General features: G+C 55.1%; 1 protein-coding gene across 5 annotated transcripts in view; it reads right to left on the minus strand.

The window, feature by feature from the left end:
* LARP1 (La ribonucleoprotein 1, translational regulator) overlaps positions 1-6,778 on the minus strand; it is a 43,153-nt gene extending 36,375 nt beyond the window's left edge. For 3 of the 5 annotated variants that reach the window (XM_055718950.1, XM_055718949.1, XM_055718946.1), the window contains exon 1: positions 6,350-6,777. In XM_055718950.1, coding sequence (XP_055574925.1) covers positions 6,350-6,701 — 352 coding nt within the window. In that variant the 5' untranslated portion in view covers positions 6,702-6,777. Of the gene's footprint in view, positions 1-6,349 lie in introns of all 5 variants that reach the window. The other 2 variants (XM_055718947.1, XM_055718948.1) reach the window with 2 other exon arrangements.
* Between the last annotated feature and the right edge of the window lie 11,167 nt (positions 6,779-17,945).

Consider the following 17,945-nt stretch of genomic DNA (forward strand, 5'->3'; position numbering starts at 1 on the left):
GCAAAGATGGGACGGATGACTGGCTAAGGATGACTCCAGCAGTTCAACCACCACCAGCAGCCCGGTGCAACACCGAAACCAGCAGAGCCACAACACATCACATGCCCACTTGCTCCAAAGAGGCAATCCACCGGGCCTGCCCACAGAAGCCCCCCAAAATGCAGCACAAATGCATACTCTGACGAGGAAAGTTCAGTTAGAAGTGTCTTCTGGGAACCTGTGATTACAGGGTGAGCCTCTGCTTAGAAACATGTTGACACTTGACCACCATTTCCACAACCCCTTCCCCCTCTCCAAAGGCGTATCTTGCGCAGTATTAGAATTGCCACCAGCAAACCTATTTGCACCAAATGCCTTGTGTCAGATTTTACTCCACGGCTGTGGGACCTTCGTATGTGCACCCACTTCTTTCAGCCAAACAATCCAGACTGACCCTGACCCGGGACTCTCCCCGCACATAAGTCTGGTAATTGATTTATTCAAGGCCAAATTCAGTTCCCATTTGTTCTGGTCTCCAATTATTGTTGCGCAAGTACACAAATAGCTGCCTTAAGTTCTCACAGCACTGCATTAATTTCTTCAAAGCCTTTCTTTTACCTCTTCTCTCTCTGACCTGCTCAAGTCATACAGCTGTATCATTTACTGCTAGATGTTCGTATTAGCCAGTTATTTCAAGGTGAGGAGGAAACTCTACCAACTCCACTGAGATCACTAACAAGGACCTGGACCTGCAGAATAAGTTTTGAACTGAAGCCCTGTCTCAAGCAAAGAAACGGACACATGCAGAGCTGGCCACGCCAGAGACCATACATCCACACAGACTACCCAGAGCTTTACCCAACTCCAGCAGACAACTTCTTGCCCTGCAAAGCTCCACCTAGATGGCATTACCACCACAAGAGCACCCGGCAGTTATCACCAAGGCTGTACTGCCTCTTTCCCCGAGCTCCCTGTGCGCACAGCAAGCCAGGGATTTGACAGAGCCAGCGGCATGCAGACTTAAGCCCTTGGTTGGAAGTCAGCAAAGGTTCCAATGCCAAAATGACCAGAAGATAAATAAAGACCGTAATGTAAACGCGTATCGTGGTTGGGAATGAACAAAGCTCACCACTCCCAACTGGACTTACGGTAAGAATAGAGCAAAAAGCCTTCCCAGCTCTCCTACCAGTTCTCTGCCAGAGCTACAGAGAGGCCACTGTACCCCCATTTACCTGGTTATGGAGATGAAAGCAGAGCTCCTCTGAGAGGTGCACCACCACCAAGGACACCCCAATCCTCTGGCGGTATTCAAGCGTATTTAAGTTTTCATTAAGATGATTTTAAAAAACCTTTGCTGTTTGTAGCCATAGTAACAGTAAGGATTAAAACATTCAACCTGGTCTAGATGGCACAGCTTTCTAAAATGCCCGTTCCTTATTCAGCCAAACAAGCACCACCACTGAGGTGGTGTCAGAGATTCATTACAAAGTTTCGAGTATGCAAAGAGCAACCTCACTCTATCCAAGTTGGCATTTGGCATTCCCTTGAGGATAATTTCACACTATTTGAGCACAGTAAAAGGATCAGGTGTCATAATTTGGAACAGAGAGCGGAGCATTGCAGCCCCAGTGCCCCCATTCCCAGCCCTGCTTTTTGCACTTGATTTGTCTTCACACCTGACCCAAGTCCTTCTGCTGCCCAGTCCAGCGATCCCAAATGCAACCCTGGCGGAAACCTCCACAGCACCACAGGCAATAAACATCTTAAAAGGTGATGAGGGCAAGGTGGTGGTTGGTGAGAATCTTCCAGTGACACCTTGCACCTCTGGCAACGTGGAACTGGTGGTCACAGCAGAAGCGCTGAAGCCCAGCAACCAGGGCCAGTGAGTCAGCTCTCAGGAGCTGCGCAGCATTCCCCAGCCTTCCCGAAACAAACAGTGCTTGAACGGGGCAAAGGTCCAGCACAAAGCTGAAGGGCAAAGGTATGGGGGGGGAGGAAAAACACTAAGCTTCACGGTTTTTGAGAGCGGCAAGTTCCAGTTACCCCCATTCTCCCCAACAAGATGGGAAGAGTTACTCAAACGCGAGTTGTGGGATTGGAACAAAACAGTATTTCAGAGAGGAAACTTGGGGCGGCAGGGGGATGACACTCCTGCTGCGATAGCAGCTCTGTTGTAACAACAGCAAGGAGAGCTCCACAATTACGTGCCACGACAGAGCACGAATTGCCCAACACTTTGGAAATAGGTGTGTGCAGCACGGTATCCAAGCTGGATACCCAAGCAGGCAGATGCATGCACCTACCCCAAATGCAAAGAAATGCCAAAGGTAAAAATAAGCTTCCCATACATCTTATCTCCTGTACTGGAGGCTGGTTTCAAGGAAAGCCCTATGGCGAGTTAGTCAGCGAGGGGTGAGAAGCTAATGAATCTTCCCCTGCCTTCTCCTCAGTACTGGTAGCCAACCCAGGCTCTGCTCTGGCATAAAGCAACACGCGCGCTCTCTGAACAATAGTCAGCTAACCTGGTGCTTGCTGCTAGCAACTAAGGTGTGCCTTCTGGAAAGTACTGCTTATCCACCCACTGCATTTGTCAAACGGCAAGCAAGAAACTCTACTTAAGAAAATAAAACACCTCCTGCATCTCCACTAGAAAATACACTGCTTTTCTCCTGGCTGAGCATTTACAACGAGAATGAAAACCAGCACAGAAGTTAGTGCAGGCGAAGTCGGCAGTTGCAGTACCAGTCATTAAAACCTGCGTGTTCTTACTTCCAAGATGTAAACGGCTTTAAACATTAAGAAGTGCCAAGTGCCTTGATGCAACATTTCTTGAAATAAATCCAGCAGGTTTTCAAAACGGGGTGCTGTTAACACCTGTCTGCACCAATGCTTGCATCAGCACCAGTCCTGGTGCAGGGCACAGTGGAGGAGTACAATGTGTTCCAGAAGGTCGAGCTGTCTTAACTGCAAGCCACTATGTAAGAATCCTCTATAAAAGAATTTAAGAAAATACTTTCAATTTTGTTTATAGCCAAAAGCTCAAAGCTGTTTTTGCCAGAAAAATGCTTCCTTTGCTACCGCAGGCACACATACGACCATCGTGCCTTCGCCAGTCAGGCTGCTGCTGGCTGCATTTATTTACATGATAAGAGAACAGGCAATAAGGAGAGGACAGCCACACAGACCTGTTACTAGATCATTAGAGAGTAAAAATGAGGCATTGTTACCAGCTCTACCATCATCCCTCACGAGCAGTAAGCAGTGCCAAGTACAAGACTTGCCACATAGGACAGGTCCATGTGTTTGCTCAGGACTCAAAAGGATCCCCTCTGCTCTCTTGCACACTGACTCTGAAACGCACACAAACAGAAACGTAACACGCATCTTGTCAAGACACCAGGAAAAATTTCTGGTGTGCCACTCCAGCTGAGCCTCAGCCTCCACTTACAGCATCAGCAGTATCACTGTTGTCTAACTCGATCTAATGGTTGCTCCACTTACTGCCACGCCGTTGTGCTTTTTGGAGGAGGGGTTAAGCAGCAAGGAGACGCTTTGCTTCAATAGCCCTCCTTCCTGAAAAAGGAGAAACATTCACTCAAACACCCTCTAAGAGACCTCACTGCCAACCTCAAGCATAAAAATGCTGCAGCAGGTAGGCAAGACACCAACTTCTGAAGATAAATCCTAATCAGTCCAAAAAAAAAAACCCACACCGTTCTTCAAGCCCTTACATCAGCACCCCCAGTGCATTCAACTTTACCAGTTGCAGTGAGTCAAACAGTTCAAAACTGGAGGTGGGTTTGTTAAGCTTTTCCCTATCCATACTCCAACACAGACAGTAGAAACTCGCAAAGATCTTGAAGATGGCTCTGTTTCCTCTGGGCCAGAGCTCAATGCCTTTACTTTTAGAAGCACCAATTCCAACACAGACCATTACAGAATGGGTAAACACCTAAGGAGTAGGTCTTGTCCATTAAATCTGCTCCACGGGTCTATAATTAATATAATCATTCTAAAAAATTAGGGTTTTCAAAGCCTGTAAAACAAGTCACAGAAGGATCCCTTTATCTTTACAGAGCTGTCCTCACTAGGCTCCTTGGTCTTCTCACTACCTATGGCAGGATGAGGGCTGGAAACATTTAATGTCTCCAGCATGCAAAGCACTACTCTGAGAACACGGCTGGATCATGAGCCATGGTTTTTCTAATCTCTGCTGAAAAACCAAAAACATCCAGTAGTGCCTTTCCAGAGTTTTAAATCCACTTCAAGCGTACAAAGGAGTCACCTCCCTTAGGTGATCCTCCTGGAGGTCACTGCAACATGACAACTCACCACACCAGTACAGTCTCACACAATTCACGCTCCGTTGTTGGTTGTTGTTTTTTTTTTTTGTAAGCATCTGCCAAAAGAAATCCTCCACCCAAAGCAGTAAAGACACAACTGGAGCCTGCAAACTCTACAAGAAGGTACTTGGGTGAAGGGCTGCCAGGCAAGGTCAGCTGCCAGCCTGCCTCTCCTGGGAGTTTGCCAGCCATGTTTATTTTACACGTTTTCTCTCTTCTGCTAATGAACAGGCAGCAAAAGAAACAATGCCCCAAGAGAGGAGAGCCAAGCGGCAGCATCTGGGGCACTGCAGGAACCAGTCGCTGCTGCTAAGCATCCCAAAACGCACCACTAACCAATTCCATTATTTAAACACCTTTGGGAATACCAAGACAGTTGTGCTGGGCCCATGAAAATTCTGAGTGTTGCGGCATTACTCCCGCACCCTACCACAGGGTGGACACATGCTACTGACATGCTCTGTCCCTAAAAAAAAAAAAACATCTCAGGAGTTACAAGGGCCCCCTCCTTGTGTTGGGCAGACTGCCTCAGTTTCTGCTGGCTTTGAGGAATCACACAACTTTGCGATGGGCCTCATAACGAATCTGGATGCGCCTTAGAGAGCCTGAACTGGGAATGTTCAATCTTGCCACTTCGCATCGTTTGGTTTATTTCTAGGGACTGTTACCCAAGAAGGCAGCATGATGCAGTGCAGCTTTCATACAAAGGAGCTACGCGACCAGTTTTATGTCATACCGCAAGAGACAAGTGCGGACAGCAACGCTGGCCTGGATTTCGTTATGTTTCACTTATGCTGGCGCGTACAACGACAACCCACCCCACAATCTGAACGTGGACTTTTACCTGGTGCAATTAATTCCTCCTCTGTACTCCCCGTTAAGATGACAGCTTTCCAGGTGGAAAACGCAGAGCTGTCCATCTTCCAAAGATCAATACCTCTGATGAATCACCACGCTAAGCAGTAACAGTTCTTGCAAAACACTAGCAAATACAGTAATTAGGAATCTGGTATCATATCTGGCAGTGCAATTTTAGAGTTAACAGGGGAAGGCTGGAAAAATTAAGAGAGTCTTTCCCAAACAAGAGGTTTAGTGAAAACTTCCGTGTTTTCCTCTTCCTACCGATTCCCTCGAAGCAGGTTTGAGCGATGCCCTCCCGGTAAAAGCAGAACCTATCCCTGCTTCCCACGAAATGCTGATGATCTGCGGGTCCAGGCTTTGCTGACGACGGCAGCGGGTTACAAACGCGATGTGGACAGCATCACCCCGCGGGACGCTGCCCCTCCGCTTCCCCACGGGGCTCCCTTTGCGGGGGGAGGGGGGCTCGCGGCTGACACCCCCTATTGCCGGCTGCGGCGTGCAGGGGCCGGGCCGTGCTCGGCCGCAGCCCCCGGCCCCGCCGCCGCCATGAGTCGGCAGAGAAAGGCGGCGCGGCCTGCGCGCCGGGGGCGCCGCTGCCGCACACGTGGGCAGCGCCAGGCCGCGGGCCGGGGAGGGCCGCCGGGGGGCGGCGGCGGGGGGCGCCGGCGGCCGGGCCGCGCTCCCGGGGGAAGCTCACGCCGGCGGCGGCGCCCGGGGAAGCGACCACGTTGCCTGCGCTGCGGCGGAATGCTGGGAGCGGGGGGTGGGGGGTGCTCGCAGCGGGGCGGCCGCCGTGTGCCCGCCGCCCGGGGCCCGGCCACCCAGCCCCTCGGCCGCCCCCCGCCCCCGCCGGGCCCTCAGCCGCCCCCGCGCCGCCCCCCACCCCGCCGCCTCATGGCCGCTGCCCGGGCGCGGGCCCCGCTCCCCTCCCCCGCACACGCGCTCCCCGCCTCATGGCCCCGGACGGCGCCGCCGCTTCCTACTTCCAGCGACCCCCCCCGCCCGCCGCCCCCCTCACGCCGGCCGCGGCCCCGTTCCCCGGCAAGGCCGCAGGCGCGGCGCCGTCCCCACGCCGTGCCGCATGGCGCGGCCGGCCGGGGCGCGGTCGACGGCGCAGCCAGCCCCCCCCCCCGGCCCCAGCCCTTGCTCCGAGCCCCGGCACCCACCTGGAGGCGACTGCCCGTTCACCGCCGGCGCGGCGGCCGGGGCGTTCTTCGTCCAGGGGTTCACCTTGGGCGGCGGGGCCTCGATGAACTCCCGGCGCCCCGCGCCGCCCGCCTCGCCGCCGTCCTCCGCCTCACCGCCCGCCCGCAGCAGGCTCTCCTTCTCCTGGTTGTTGCTCTCCTCCTTCTGCTGCTTGGCGCTGGGCGGCCGCGGCGCCGCGGGGCCGCCGTCGGGGCCCATGGGCGGCTCGCCCTTCTCCCGGCCGCCGTCCTGCGGCGGCTTCAGCACCAGGGCGCGCTCCTCGGCGGGCAGCAGCGGGGCGCCGGGCAGCAGCGCCTCCACCTGCGTCGCCATCTGCGCGCCCCCGCCCCGCCGGGGAACTCCCCTCGCACGCGGCGCCCCCGAGCCCCGCCGCCGCCGCGCTGCCCGCCCCCCCCCACCGCCGCCGCCGCCGCAATATGGAGACGCGCGGGGACCACGCGACTGCCGCGGGGGCGCGCGCTGCGCCGGCCCGCCCGCCCGTGCGCGCCGCCGCCGAGGGGAGGGGAGGGGAGGGGCGGGGCGGGGCGCGCCCCCGCGGGCCGGCCGGCGGCGCGCACGTGCCTGATGCAACGCCCGGCCGCGCGGGGGGCGGGGGCGCTTAAAGGGGCCGCGCGGCCGGGACCCCGTCCGGCCCCGGTCCCGGCCCCGGCCCCCGCGCTGCGGGACGGCCCCCGCCCGGCTTCACGCCCCGGCTTCACCCCGGCGCTGCCGGCCGGAGGGGACGCTGCTCCGGCTCGGAGTCCCGCTGCCGGCTCGGTGGGTCCGGGGCTCCCCGCTGCGGGACGCACCCCGGGCCGGCAGCGCGACGCTGCTGCAAGAACACGAGTGGCGGGGGGTGGCCCCGTGAACCGGGAAGCAACGGTTGGCACGGGGATGTTGCTGCAGGCTTCGGCCCACCGCCGAGGGACGGGGATGCTCTCTGGTACCCACACCCGGGGATAACGGCCACGGGCAGTTCCCTCCCCAGTGGGGGTGCAGGAGGGGGCCCGGTGCCCTGGGGGCACAGCCCTGTTCGAGGAGCCCCTCCTGTGTCCTGAGCCTGGCGAAACCCACAGACCTTCCTTTTGGGGAGGTTAAAATATTGGATTGATCTCTAGCTGACGGGATGTCACTCACTTGTCATCATCATGGGCACCCGTGGTGCCTGTCCCCTCATCCTTACAGCTGGCGAGGCTGTCCCCCCGCCGTGTGTATGTGCGCCCGGGCCATACACCTTTCAAAGGCGACTTGCACTGCCAGTATTGCTCAGCACGACCTGTCTAATTCACATAAAAGTGCCTCTTTCATTCATAACAAGCCTCTCCCGGCCTTTCCATAGCATCATTTAGGTTGGAAAGGACCTTTGAGATTATCAGGTCCAACCGTTTTCTCTGTAAGGGCGAGCACACCGCTCCACTTCTCCCAGAAAAGTGCATCTGGAAGCCCATGTGTGTGTCCTGTAGCCCAGTGTGTCCAGTAGCCCCAGAGAGACATCTCCACAGAGCTGGTGGTGTGACCCGCCGCTGAAGATGCAACTCCTGGCATGGAGAAGGATGAAAAGCTGATCTCACAGTGGAGCTGTTAGAAGGAAAGAAGAGGGTGAGAGAGAAACATGAGCTCAGCGCTCCGTTTGGAAGGGCGGCAGCGTCCACGGGCTGGCGGATCTGCAGAGGGAGTCTCAGGCTGTCGGGGATGCTCCACTGAGACCATCTCAGCTCTCTGTGTCCCTCGGTCCCCAACCCCTTGGCTCAGAGGTGTGCCACAGCCTTAGGGATCACCAGTGTGTGCCACATCCCAAACACGTTTAAGAATTTGGCCGCTAAAATTCCAAAAGGAAGTTTCTATGTAACTCCAGCTGGCCTGGCTGCCTGGCTGGATTGCGGAGGGGATGCTCTGATACCTCAGTTGCAGCAACACAAGCCGTGTCCTGTACCCCATGTAGCCCAGTCCCTGATTTTCCAGGGGTCGCTGGGCTCCCCACAAGCACGGCTTGGGGGCTGCACAACTCCCATCGGCCCGGGCTGCCCTCCCTGCCAGCCAGGCTCCCACCTTTACCCTCTCTGGGAGCGGGTCCTTGGAAGGGGAGTACAGGCGTTGCTGGTCGAGGAAGCTGCAGCTGGGGGATGTGCAGCCCAGCGGGGTCCCTGTCCTGTCCCCCAGCCAGGGCTGAGCATTCCTGCCGCTTGGTCCCTTCGGGATGCGGCTCTGCCTGCTACGTGAGCGGGAAGGAGCCCGCGGTGGCTGAGAGCCAAACTGGCTTCCAAGCTTCCAGGCAGGAGGGAGCTGGGGGAGTCTCACCCTCCCCACTCACATAGCGGCCAGCCAAGCCAAACCTCAGCAGAGTTTTAAACGTTAGGAAAAAAATGCATGGGTGAGGGGGGAGAAAGAGAAGTGTCTGGGCAACCTTTCTGCATCAGCCACAGGGACAAATCGCCTTGGCTCGTCAGCTCTCAAACACCCACCCTTCACGTGAAGGGAAGCTGGATGAGCACCAACTCCAGCTGGTGTAAACACGCCGGCCGTGCCTAGCAAGCTCCACGCGCCCCACACCTCCCTCAGTGTCCCCACCTCTGCTGGTTCCACCTTCCCCTGCTCTGCCCAGCATCTATGGCACTGGGATGGATATTCTGCTTCGCAGCTCCAGGGATTTGCTGTGAAGCAGCCAAGAAGTCTCTGCATTTCTGTAGCACGATTCACCAGGAAGAAATCCAGCTCTGCTTTCCCCAAATTCAATAAAAGCACTTAACTGTCACCCCCAAGCCTGCTTCTCTGCCTCATCCTTCACCCCAGACGTGTCCCTGTGCCTGCCTGGGCCACACCGAGTGGCTCTGGGTGCTGCCTCCCAGCCCCGTGCTGGCCCCGCGCAGGCTCCCAGGGAGCAGGCTCCAGGGAAACTCCTCTGCAGAGCAGTGATTTGGGCAGGAGCTCCCCACCTCCCTTGCTCCCTGTACAACAGCTTACTTATTTCTCCCTGACTGAAGCGTGGCTTGCATATTTACCACAGATCCCTGGCTGCTCTGACGCTGGCCTGGGGGTTTAAAGATGCTTTGATGGTGGCTGTTAACATCTTTGAGCATCTTGCCTGGCCCTGCAGATCCCCAGTTCCATTTCTGCCAGTCTGGCGACCTCACCGAGGGTCTTGACCCTCCCTTTGGGAACAGCTTTAACTCAGTAGCCTGGCACGAGGGGTGTGCCGGGGTGGGGGCGGGGGGAAGCACAAAGCAGCAGATGTGACCGATCTACCCCTTAGCTCCACCATCCTGCCTGGATGGCAGCTCAGCCCCTTTCTCAGGTCCCATTTGCCTAATTTTGTTTGGCACTGGGAACAGGAGATCACCATTACACATGTTTCCTACAGTTTTGCTCTAGTCCGGTCCAGAGGACCGAATGCCCATCAGCAGCTGCAGCACACTCTTGACCTCATCTCTTTTCCCTGCATCCAAGGGCTGTGCTGACCTTGCAGTCAGCGCTTCTGAAAGGAATCTTCTCCTCTCCCCAGCACCTCCAGACCAGCTTGCTTGCTGCCAGCCAGTGCCAGTCACACTGCTCCCTGGTGAGATGAGTAAAGCCCAAGCCTTACACGTGGATGGCAGAGTATTAAGGCTCAGGCACCTTTAATGCTTTGCAAAAGTGAGAGGGGATTTTGCCAAGGAAAGCCCAAACTTCCTATTCTGAGTCATATGCTTTGACTTATTCATGTAGTTGCTACTGCTCCTTGAAATCTGCCAGGCAGGAACTTTGTCAGGGATGATGCACTCAAGGTTGGGCAAATTTTCTTGCAGCAACCCTGCAGTGCCGCCCTCCAGCGAGCCCAGCTGCCCCAGATGGGTGTCAGAGTCCTGCTCCCATGGGACCTGCAAATGCAGCGTGACTGACCAGACTGCAGGGCTACCTCTGGCATCCACAGAGGAAAAGCTTTTCAAAGGATACCCAGAGCTCATTCCTGGAAAAGAAACATTTTCTCTTCGAGAAGAGGGTGCCACACTGGTGCAGAACCCTAAGATTGAACAGGGAATTTTCAATTTCAAAAAAACCTGACAGTTTCCCACTGAAAAATATGTAGCTTGCCCTCAGGATCCTCATCAGGAAACTCTAACCCATCTCAGTCTCAGGTTCGCCCCCAAAAGCTGTGGAAGCCCAAATGCCAGTCCCAGTTTGCAGCCCCAGCAGTGAGTGGGGTTGAGGGCAGGCTGCCAGCAAGTCCCTGCCACCCTGCCATGGCAGGTGCCTCCCAACCCCATCAGGCACCTATTAGTGTCACATTGTGGCCATCACAAAGGACTTGAGTACTTTTAAAATGAAACACCCAAACCCTCTGCTACCCCACATACTGGCCTTTCAGCCTGCTTTAGCTCAGAAACAGAAGGCGCCCACTCCTGCATGTTTCTGCTGAAGAGACCTCCTCCAACATCTCCTTCTTCAACGCAGCTTTTAACCTCTCCTTGCTCCGTGTTTTTAACCCCAGAACTCGTGCCCCTGCGCTGGGAAGAGGGGCCACGTACGAAAGCATGACACGCAGCCAGAGCAGTAAACTCCCCACTTCTCCTGCCAGGGCAGGGAGATGAAAACACACCGAGTGCTCCCAGGCAGTCCGGTGGGCTTCTCCTGCCTGCAGCCGTGCGATCCGGAGGGATGGAAGGTACTCCCCGGCTCCGAGATAAACGCGCCTGGACCCTTCTAGCAAAGCATGTGAACGATCAGCATGAAGAGTGAGTGCATTCGCACTAATAAGTAATTTTCAACCTGTGTAATAAAACAGCAGACACTAACGAGTTCCATTACAGCCCAATTAAAAAGTGCTTTCACTTAGCAGGACTCCAGGGCCCAGGGGCTGGGGCTCGGCGGTTTGATGTTGCAGCCCAGCCCAAGGCACTGTGGTGCTCAGGGCACCCGTGCCACGCGCCGGGTGGAAACCAGCTCCCATCAGCTCTGCGGAGCCGCTGGTCCCTCACCGCTTCCACCCTCCTCTGCCCACTGGGAAGTGGTGCTGTGAACGTGTTTGTGTCGGCAGCGTGCTGCGTGGATTTTCCTGGTATTAAGAATGAGTTTTAAATGAGACGAAATATCCTGTAATTAAAAACCTGAAGTCTGCCGTGCATTTTTTGCATGCTTTTAATCAAGGGATTGGAGGGGGGGGGGGATTTCTAAGCATACATAACTACTTTTATCGTCACAAGTTTTTCCTCCAAAATCCACAGTTCTTGTAGGAATCTCCCACAGCCAATAAGTAACCTTGCCTACTCAAGAAACATTCTGAAAACGTCCCCGTTTCCTAGTTACTGATGACATTGGTTGTAGAAAGCAATACCTCCTCTAGACCAGAATTTCCCACCTTGTATATTTTGCTGTAGATATATCAGCTCAGGGTTGCTTAACACGTCCCTTAAATCTTTTCAGTTTCCAGGTGCTCATGAAAACGTGGTGTAAGTTGACCACCGAGGCTGAGATTTTCTTCAGTGGATATTTACCCTCCATGCCACCCCTCTGCCACCAGAAATTTCAGCAAAAATATTTCAGACACTTTTCCACAAAGCGATATCAGGCATAAATGCTCCAGCATGCTTCTTCAAAATGTCTTAAGCTCTCTGTGCTTCAGATGAGATGTCCTGCATCCCTCCCAGATCCTGACCGCCCACAGCAGCCTCAGAAGTCCGTGCCTCTCTGCCACGACACCTTGCACCAGAGCTGGCAACATACATCTTTCTGCCTCGTGCCTAATGTGCAGGGAGGCACCAGCCAGCAGCTGCTCCGTGGAGCTTGATTAATTCAAGTGGTGGCAGCTTGTGCAGGTGCTCAAAAAGCTCCCAAAGACTTAAGGTAAGAATCAATAAGATTTATGGGTGGAATTGCTGGGATATTTTCCTCTAAGCACCTAAGGATAATTAACAGCCAAAAGGCTTGGAGTCAACCACCAAAGTTATGAAATACTAAATCAGATGCAGCTCCCGGCAGCTTCATTCACTCCTTTTGCAGGCTCTGTGTTCATGACAAAACCATCAGCCATGCACGGCTGCAAATACTCTCTTTTCCCATGGGACTCCTGCTCTTTTCAGTGACTGGCAGTTATTTAAATATTTTTTTACCCCTCTGCAGTCAAAGCAAAGCCCTGGGCTTTGCCATTCAAATCCTAGCCTGACCCACAGCACAATTGCATCGCTGCCGGGTGTTTCTCTGGCGAGCAGCACACTAGGGTCTGTGCACTGCACTGATGCATACAGATCTGATGGGTGCTGTTCTCCCTGGATAGCTAGGGAACTGAGAAACAGTGAGAAGGAAAGTGAAAAGCTTCTTGTTATTACGTGTGCAAGAGTTCAGGCAGCCAGCAGCCCAGGCTCTGATGGGCATCACGGGGGTACCAGAGGAGGAGAAACCAGACAGGAACCCCATCAAGAGCCAGTCCTGAATGGTGGGGTTGAGCTGCCTGGCTAGATCTCCCACAAGGATTTCGGGTCTCCTGCCACCACCCACAGTGAAGGGTCTGCACACACCCACTCCCCACCCAGCCCAGCCTGGCTGCCTGCCCCAGGCACCAGCCGTCACACCGTGGGTGGCAAAGGACCTCAGGAGGGGACCGCACGTCTCTGTGACCAAGAGCTGCATCGTGCACATAAAGAAAGGGGATGAAGCGAGGGCAGCTCCATGCCTGGCTCTGTCTGACCCCCTGAAGTGACTAAATGACCTCCCTTCAGCTGTGGTGATGTGTTGTCATGCTCCTGGGTGCCATGAGGTTCTTCCTCCTCTGCTCATTTCTGCTCCCATCCCTGCTCCTGCTGCAGGGAGGTTTCTCTGCTGAGCTGGTTTTCCTGGCTTTCCTCCCCACTCTGTCACCTGGGGAGAGCTCCATCCTGCACTGATACTCCTCTGGCAGCCAGCATCTTTCTCCCGAGCACCCAGCACCCGGGGTGTGGGGAGGGGGCACGGCTCCAGCCTGCTCTGAGCATCCTCTCCACTCTACTCGTGCCCTGCAGCAAGCCAGGCTCTCTGGCTGTAACTCCCACCCAGCCTCGCCAGCTTTGTGTTTGCTTTCCCAAATATTTTGCTGGTGCAAAGAAAACATCAGCCTGCTGAATCGTGAGCTGAGCCACCTCCACCCCTGAGCTGAAGGCCCACAAAGTGGGAGAGATGATAAATCGGAAGCGAAGCAATGCCAAAGCACAGAGCGGCACACACTGGTCCTCCCCACCCTGCACCAAGCTGTCCTGGTGCCACCAAATCAAGCTGGGGACAGTCCCCTTAGCAAGGACGCTGGCATCACCACTGAGCCTCCCGATAACACCCCGTCAGCAGCTGATCAGCGAGTCAGAGGTAAAAGGGCTTCAGTAAAGTGCAGTGCCAGCACCTGGCCGTGGCCACCGCTGTACAAGCATGGTCTGTAGGACACAGGCAGGGGGATTAAGAGATCTGTGTCAGCAACAGGCCTGTGTATACAAACACAGCAGCTAATAGTGCTCATGTTCTGCCTTTGTCCCCAGGGAGGTCATCGGGGATGGGAATGGCTTGCGGAGGGGCGGACGTGTGATGTCCGTGTCAGCCCTCCCTTCAGCCCAGCAGCCAGGGGGGCGACAGGGCTGGGGACAGCAGAGCTCCCCTGTTCCCCTGCCCACCTCCCTGCAAAGACCTGGACTGTAGTGCTGTAGTACCTGGAAGGTTGTAGGGAGCTCCCTGGCTCTGTAGGAGCCCTCAGGAGGGCTGGAGAACCTCACCTTGTTCTGGAGATGGGAGTAATGGAAAGGAATTGCTCCGTCAGTGGTTTTAAAAAGTCAGCCCAAAGCCACTGTAGGAAAGGCTCATTGAGATCAGCAGCTGCAAAAGCATCAAGTAAGTATCTCTAATTAACCCAGAACACAGCATGTCTGCTTTCCCAGCTCCAGGGGGCAAGCGAGACTCCGGGATGCTCATGGATACACTCCTGTAAAGCATCCAGGAGGATCCTGAATCCACTACCCACGGAGTCCCAGTGCACCAGGAGTCCAAGCTGTAAGAGGCTGTATTTTATGACTTTATTCTTGCTCTTGCCTCTTCTGCCCCTGCACTTCCCAATGAGCTCCTGAAGTTCTTGACAGCCAGGTGAACAACAAGGGGAAGAGACCCACTCCAGGGATCTGAGACATCCTGTGCCTCCAATGCTATCAGGGGAAATTACTGTGGGATGGGACTTTAACCGTAAAGCTGGGGATGCAGTGGCTATGTTCTGTGCTGATGCATTCATTTTTACAATTACATCAAGCAAATGAAAAAGTCCTGATGATGTTAGTTGATGGAGGTTGTCGTGTTAGTGACAACTACTGACCAGCTCCAGCTGTGTTGGGTGAAAGGGACCTCAGGCCAGAAATGCAGAATTTGCAGGTGGATTTTGTTATATTTTGGCTGCCCGATTTTGCGGTGACACGAGACCTTTCCCTCACCTGTCAAGACGGACAGTGCTGACCTGTGAGGGAGTCTGACCTGCCGGGCTGGTTGCTAGACTCTGAACTTAAACCATGAGCAAAGTAAATGCAATGTAAAACTGTGTGTAGAGGGAGCCAGGATTTCTCACCTATGTTTCAATCTGATTTTCATGCTTCTCAGCTAACCTGGTTTTCTCCTAAACAGGTTTTCATCTGACAGCAAGCAGGGCCAGGACTTCAGAGTGGAAACAACAGGAGCCAGACAGCAGCTCATCCTCTTCAGAGACACCTTTCAGGTCCTCTCCATCCTCGGGGAAAAAAAAAAACAGGGGGAAAAGCACATACTGTCCCTCGCTACCCCTGCAGGCTGCTTCCGAGCTCCTGCTCCCACAACAAAGTCTTGCCCCTGTTTCAGTAAAGCTAGTGCAAGCTCAGCATGGGACCACCCCAAGGCAGCACTGAGGGCTTCCCAGCTCTCCAGAAACCCTTGGCAGCAATTTCTGTCCTGAACCAAGATCACCCCACAGGTCTGCTGGGCAGGAGAGACCTCTTTTACACTTGAAACAGGGTTTTTTGAGTTCGCTTCCAGTCTACAGCCTTATCTTATTATTTTGTAATTCCGCTCCTAAAGATGCAAAACCAAGGCTCGTGCCAAACCAAAACATCCCCGCAGTTTATCTGAGTGGGGAGGAACACGAGATGGTAGCCCGGAGCCTGGAGCGGGACCGCAGCTGGAGCCTGCAGAGCAGCTGGGGACAGTTAATGCTGGTGAGGCAGAAGACCTCCCCAGTACAGCAGAGGAGAAGGACAAAAGCCATGTTAGAGGCTGCGTTGGACTTTCTCTCCCGTCTGGTGGGACTGGGCCACCAAAGAGGGGAAAACCCCAGAGCAGCATCAGTCCCTGTGCACACATCCCTCCCCTCCTGCACCTGTCAGCCCACCGGCCCCTGTTGCTCTTCCCAGTGGTTCCTGAGGTGGCTTTGCCCAACACACTCCCTCCGGCAGGCAGGAGCCATCCACACCATGCCACAATTCCTGTGCCAGCACTGGTTGCTTCTGCAAAGCTGTTGATTTAATAATTTACTTTAGCAAACCTCGTTAAGGCACCTCTTGCCTTTCTGCACATGGTGACAGCACATTACAATTGCCAGTAATACCGGTGGAGGCTGGACCATGGAACCACTGGTGCTCACACTGACTGCGGGGCACCCAGGCACATCATCTGCTTGATCTTCAAACACAGGCAGCTCCTCCCAGGGCTCCCAGCCCCAGGCTCCTGGGGGGGACCAAACACTTCCATGTTGCCCCCTTTCTAAACAGAAGATCTGGTGACTGATGCAGGGGCTCCAACTGCTCTTTGGGGACTACTTGGGATGGCACTGTCCTTTCACAGGGCAGTGGAAGATGCTCCATGGAGGTTCCCCATGTGTTGCTGTTTTGGATGCTGTGCCTAGTGAAGCTGTTCTCCACGCAAGCCCTCTAGTGACCCACTTGGTTTTGTGATAGCCCAAACACCAGGAAAACCCCCAGGAAAATTGCAGTGAGGTCGGATGCTTACGTTTAAACATTTTGTAACACAATGCGTAACCCTTTTCATCCCGTCTTGAGGGGCTGCTGGAGGCCAATCCTACCCCTTCATCCCATTCGAAGGACAGGGCAGGGCTTGGAGCCGGCTGCTGGGCTGGACCTGTCCCAGGGGCAGCTGCTGGTGTTCAGTGGGTCACAACACCAGCACCAGAGCAATCAGGATTTGTCCTTCTCTGGAAGAACCAGTTCCCCAGGTAGTGGCAAATGGTACTTTCCCTTGGGCAGAGGCCAGGGACCCTGTCCTGCTTGGTGTTGCTTTTCAGATAGGCAGGCTGCAAGTCGTGTGGTTCACATGAAGAGGGGAGATAGCGCAGCCAGGCTCTGAGCACAGGGCTCTCGGGAGTGGCCAAAGGGACCGAGTGAGCCAGCAGGGCTTTGCCCATGATAAAAGCTTCAGCACCTGCGTGTGTAATCAGGAGAGGGCAGCCCTGGCTCTTAACTGCATCTCTGGTGAGCCAGGCTGGGTGGGGTGACACAGGCACCCAGGACACCAGCACCAGAGATAACTCAGTGCCCCAGGGGGCAGAGCTGGCAAGGGAGAGAGGGGGCTCCCTTTGACAGGGAGAATTTCCCACCACGGCAGGTGCTGGTGCAGCCCAAGAAGTCATGCAGCTGTGGCGGGCTTCTCTGCACGGCTGGTCCTTGGGGAACTGGCGATGCTGGTGCTGGTGCTCCCTCCCTTGAACCAGGCGCCAGAAGGAGAAATTCCCCCATCTCTGTTTCCAAGGAAAGGAGAGCCAGAGAGTAAAAGAAAGCTATTTATAGGGGTGTCTCAGCACCGGGGACTAAAGACCCTCCACCACCACCATCCCCATGTGGTCCCAACCACCTCCTCTCATGCTCACAGGCACTTGCAGACTTGAGGACTTGTTACTTGCTTGCAGCAGCCTTCATGTGCCCCTGTGGCCAGGATTGGGCTTCTTAAAATCATACATCACCAAAGCAGGACCTGGCCACAGCTTTACAGCCCCCACCATGCCTCTGGGGACAGCTCAACCCTGTTCCTGTGCCCATCCTCCTGGCAGGAGCTGCTCCGCCAGCAAGGACTCCGTGCTCAAAAAGCAGACACTGCTTTCTCTCTATTTTTAATACTTTTTTTTTAACCAAGTGGGGTGTTAGAGGAGCCCGGTAGGTTGGAGAAGATGCTCCCAGCTCCCTGCCAGGGGTTAAACTCCACACACACACACACACACCCCCCCCTGCCCCTGTTTCTTTGAGGGTGGCATGGCTCTAAGCCTCTGGCTGGCTGGTGGTACAGGGCTGGGTGCTTGCCAGCCCCAACCTGTGACTCAACAAAATCACCCGCCTCTGTAAACAGGCACCCCAGAGCGTCCCAGAAGGGGGGTGTCCTTGGCCCCCTCCCAGCATCGCCTGGGTGCCGGGTGCCAAGGGAGAGCTTCGACTGCCTTGGCCAGCCATGCACCCCGTGGGCTCTGGCTGTGCTCCCAGCCATTGAGCAGGTGCCATGGAAAACCCACTGAAAACCTGTTCATGGCTCTTACAGCCTGTACTTTGCTTTTTTTTTTTTAAATTTTATATTCCCAGAGAGTGCTGCTGGGGAAGGGGGCTGGAGGGGGGGGGGGCTTTCCTCCTCTCCCTGGCC

The sequence above is a fragment of the Falco cherrug genome, chromosome 8, assembly GCF_023634085.1.
Source record: "Falco cherrug isolate bFalChe1 chromosome 8, bFalChe1.pri, whole genome shotgun sequence".
Classification (NCBI taxonomy): Eukaryota; Metazoa; Chordata; class Aves; order Falconiformes; family Falconidae; genus Falco; species Falco cherrug.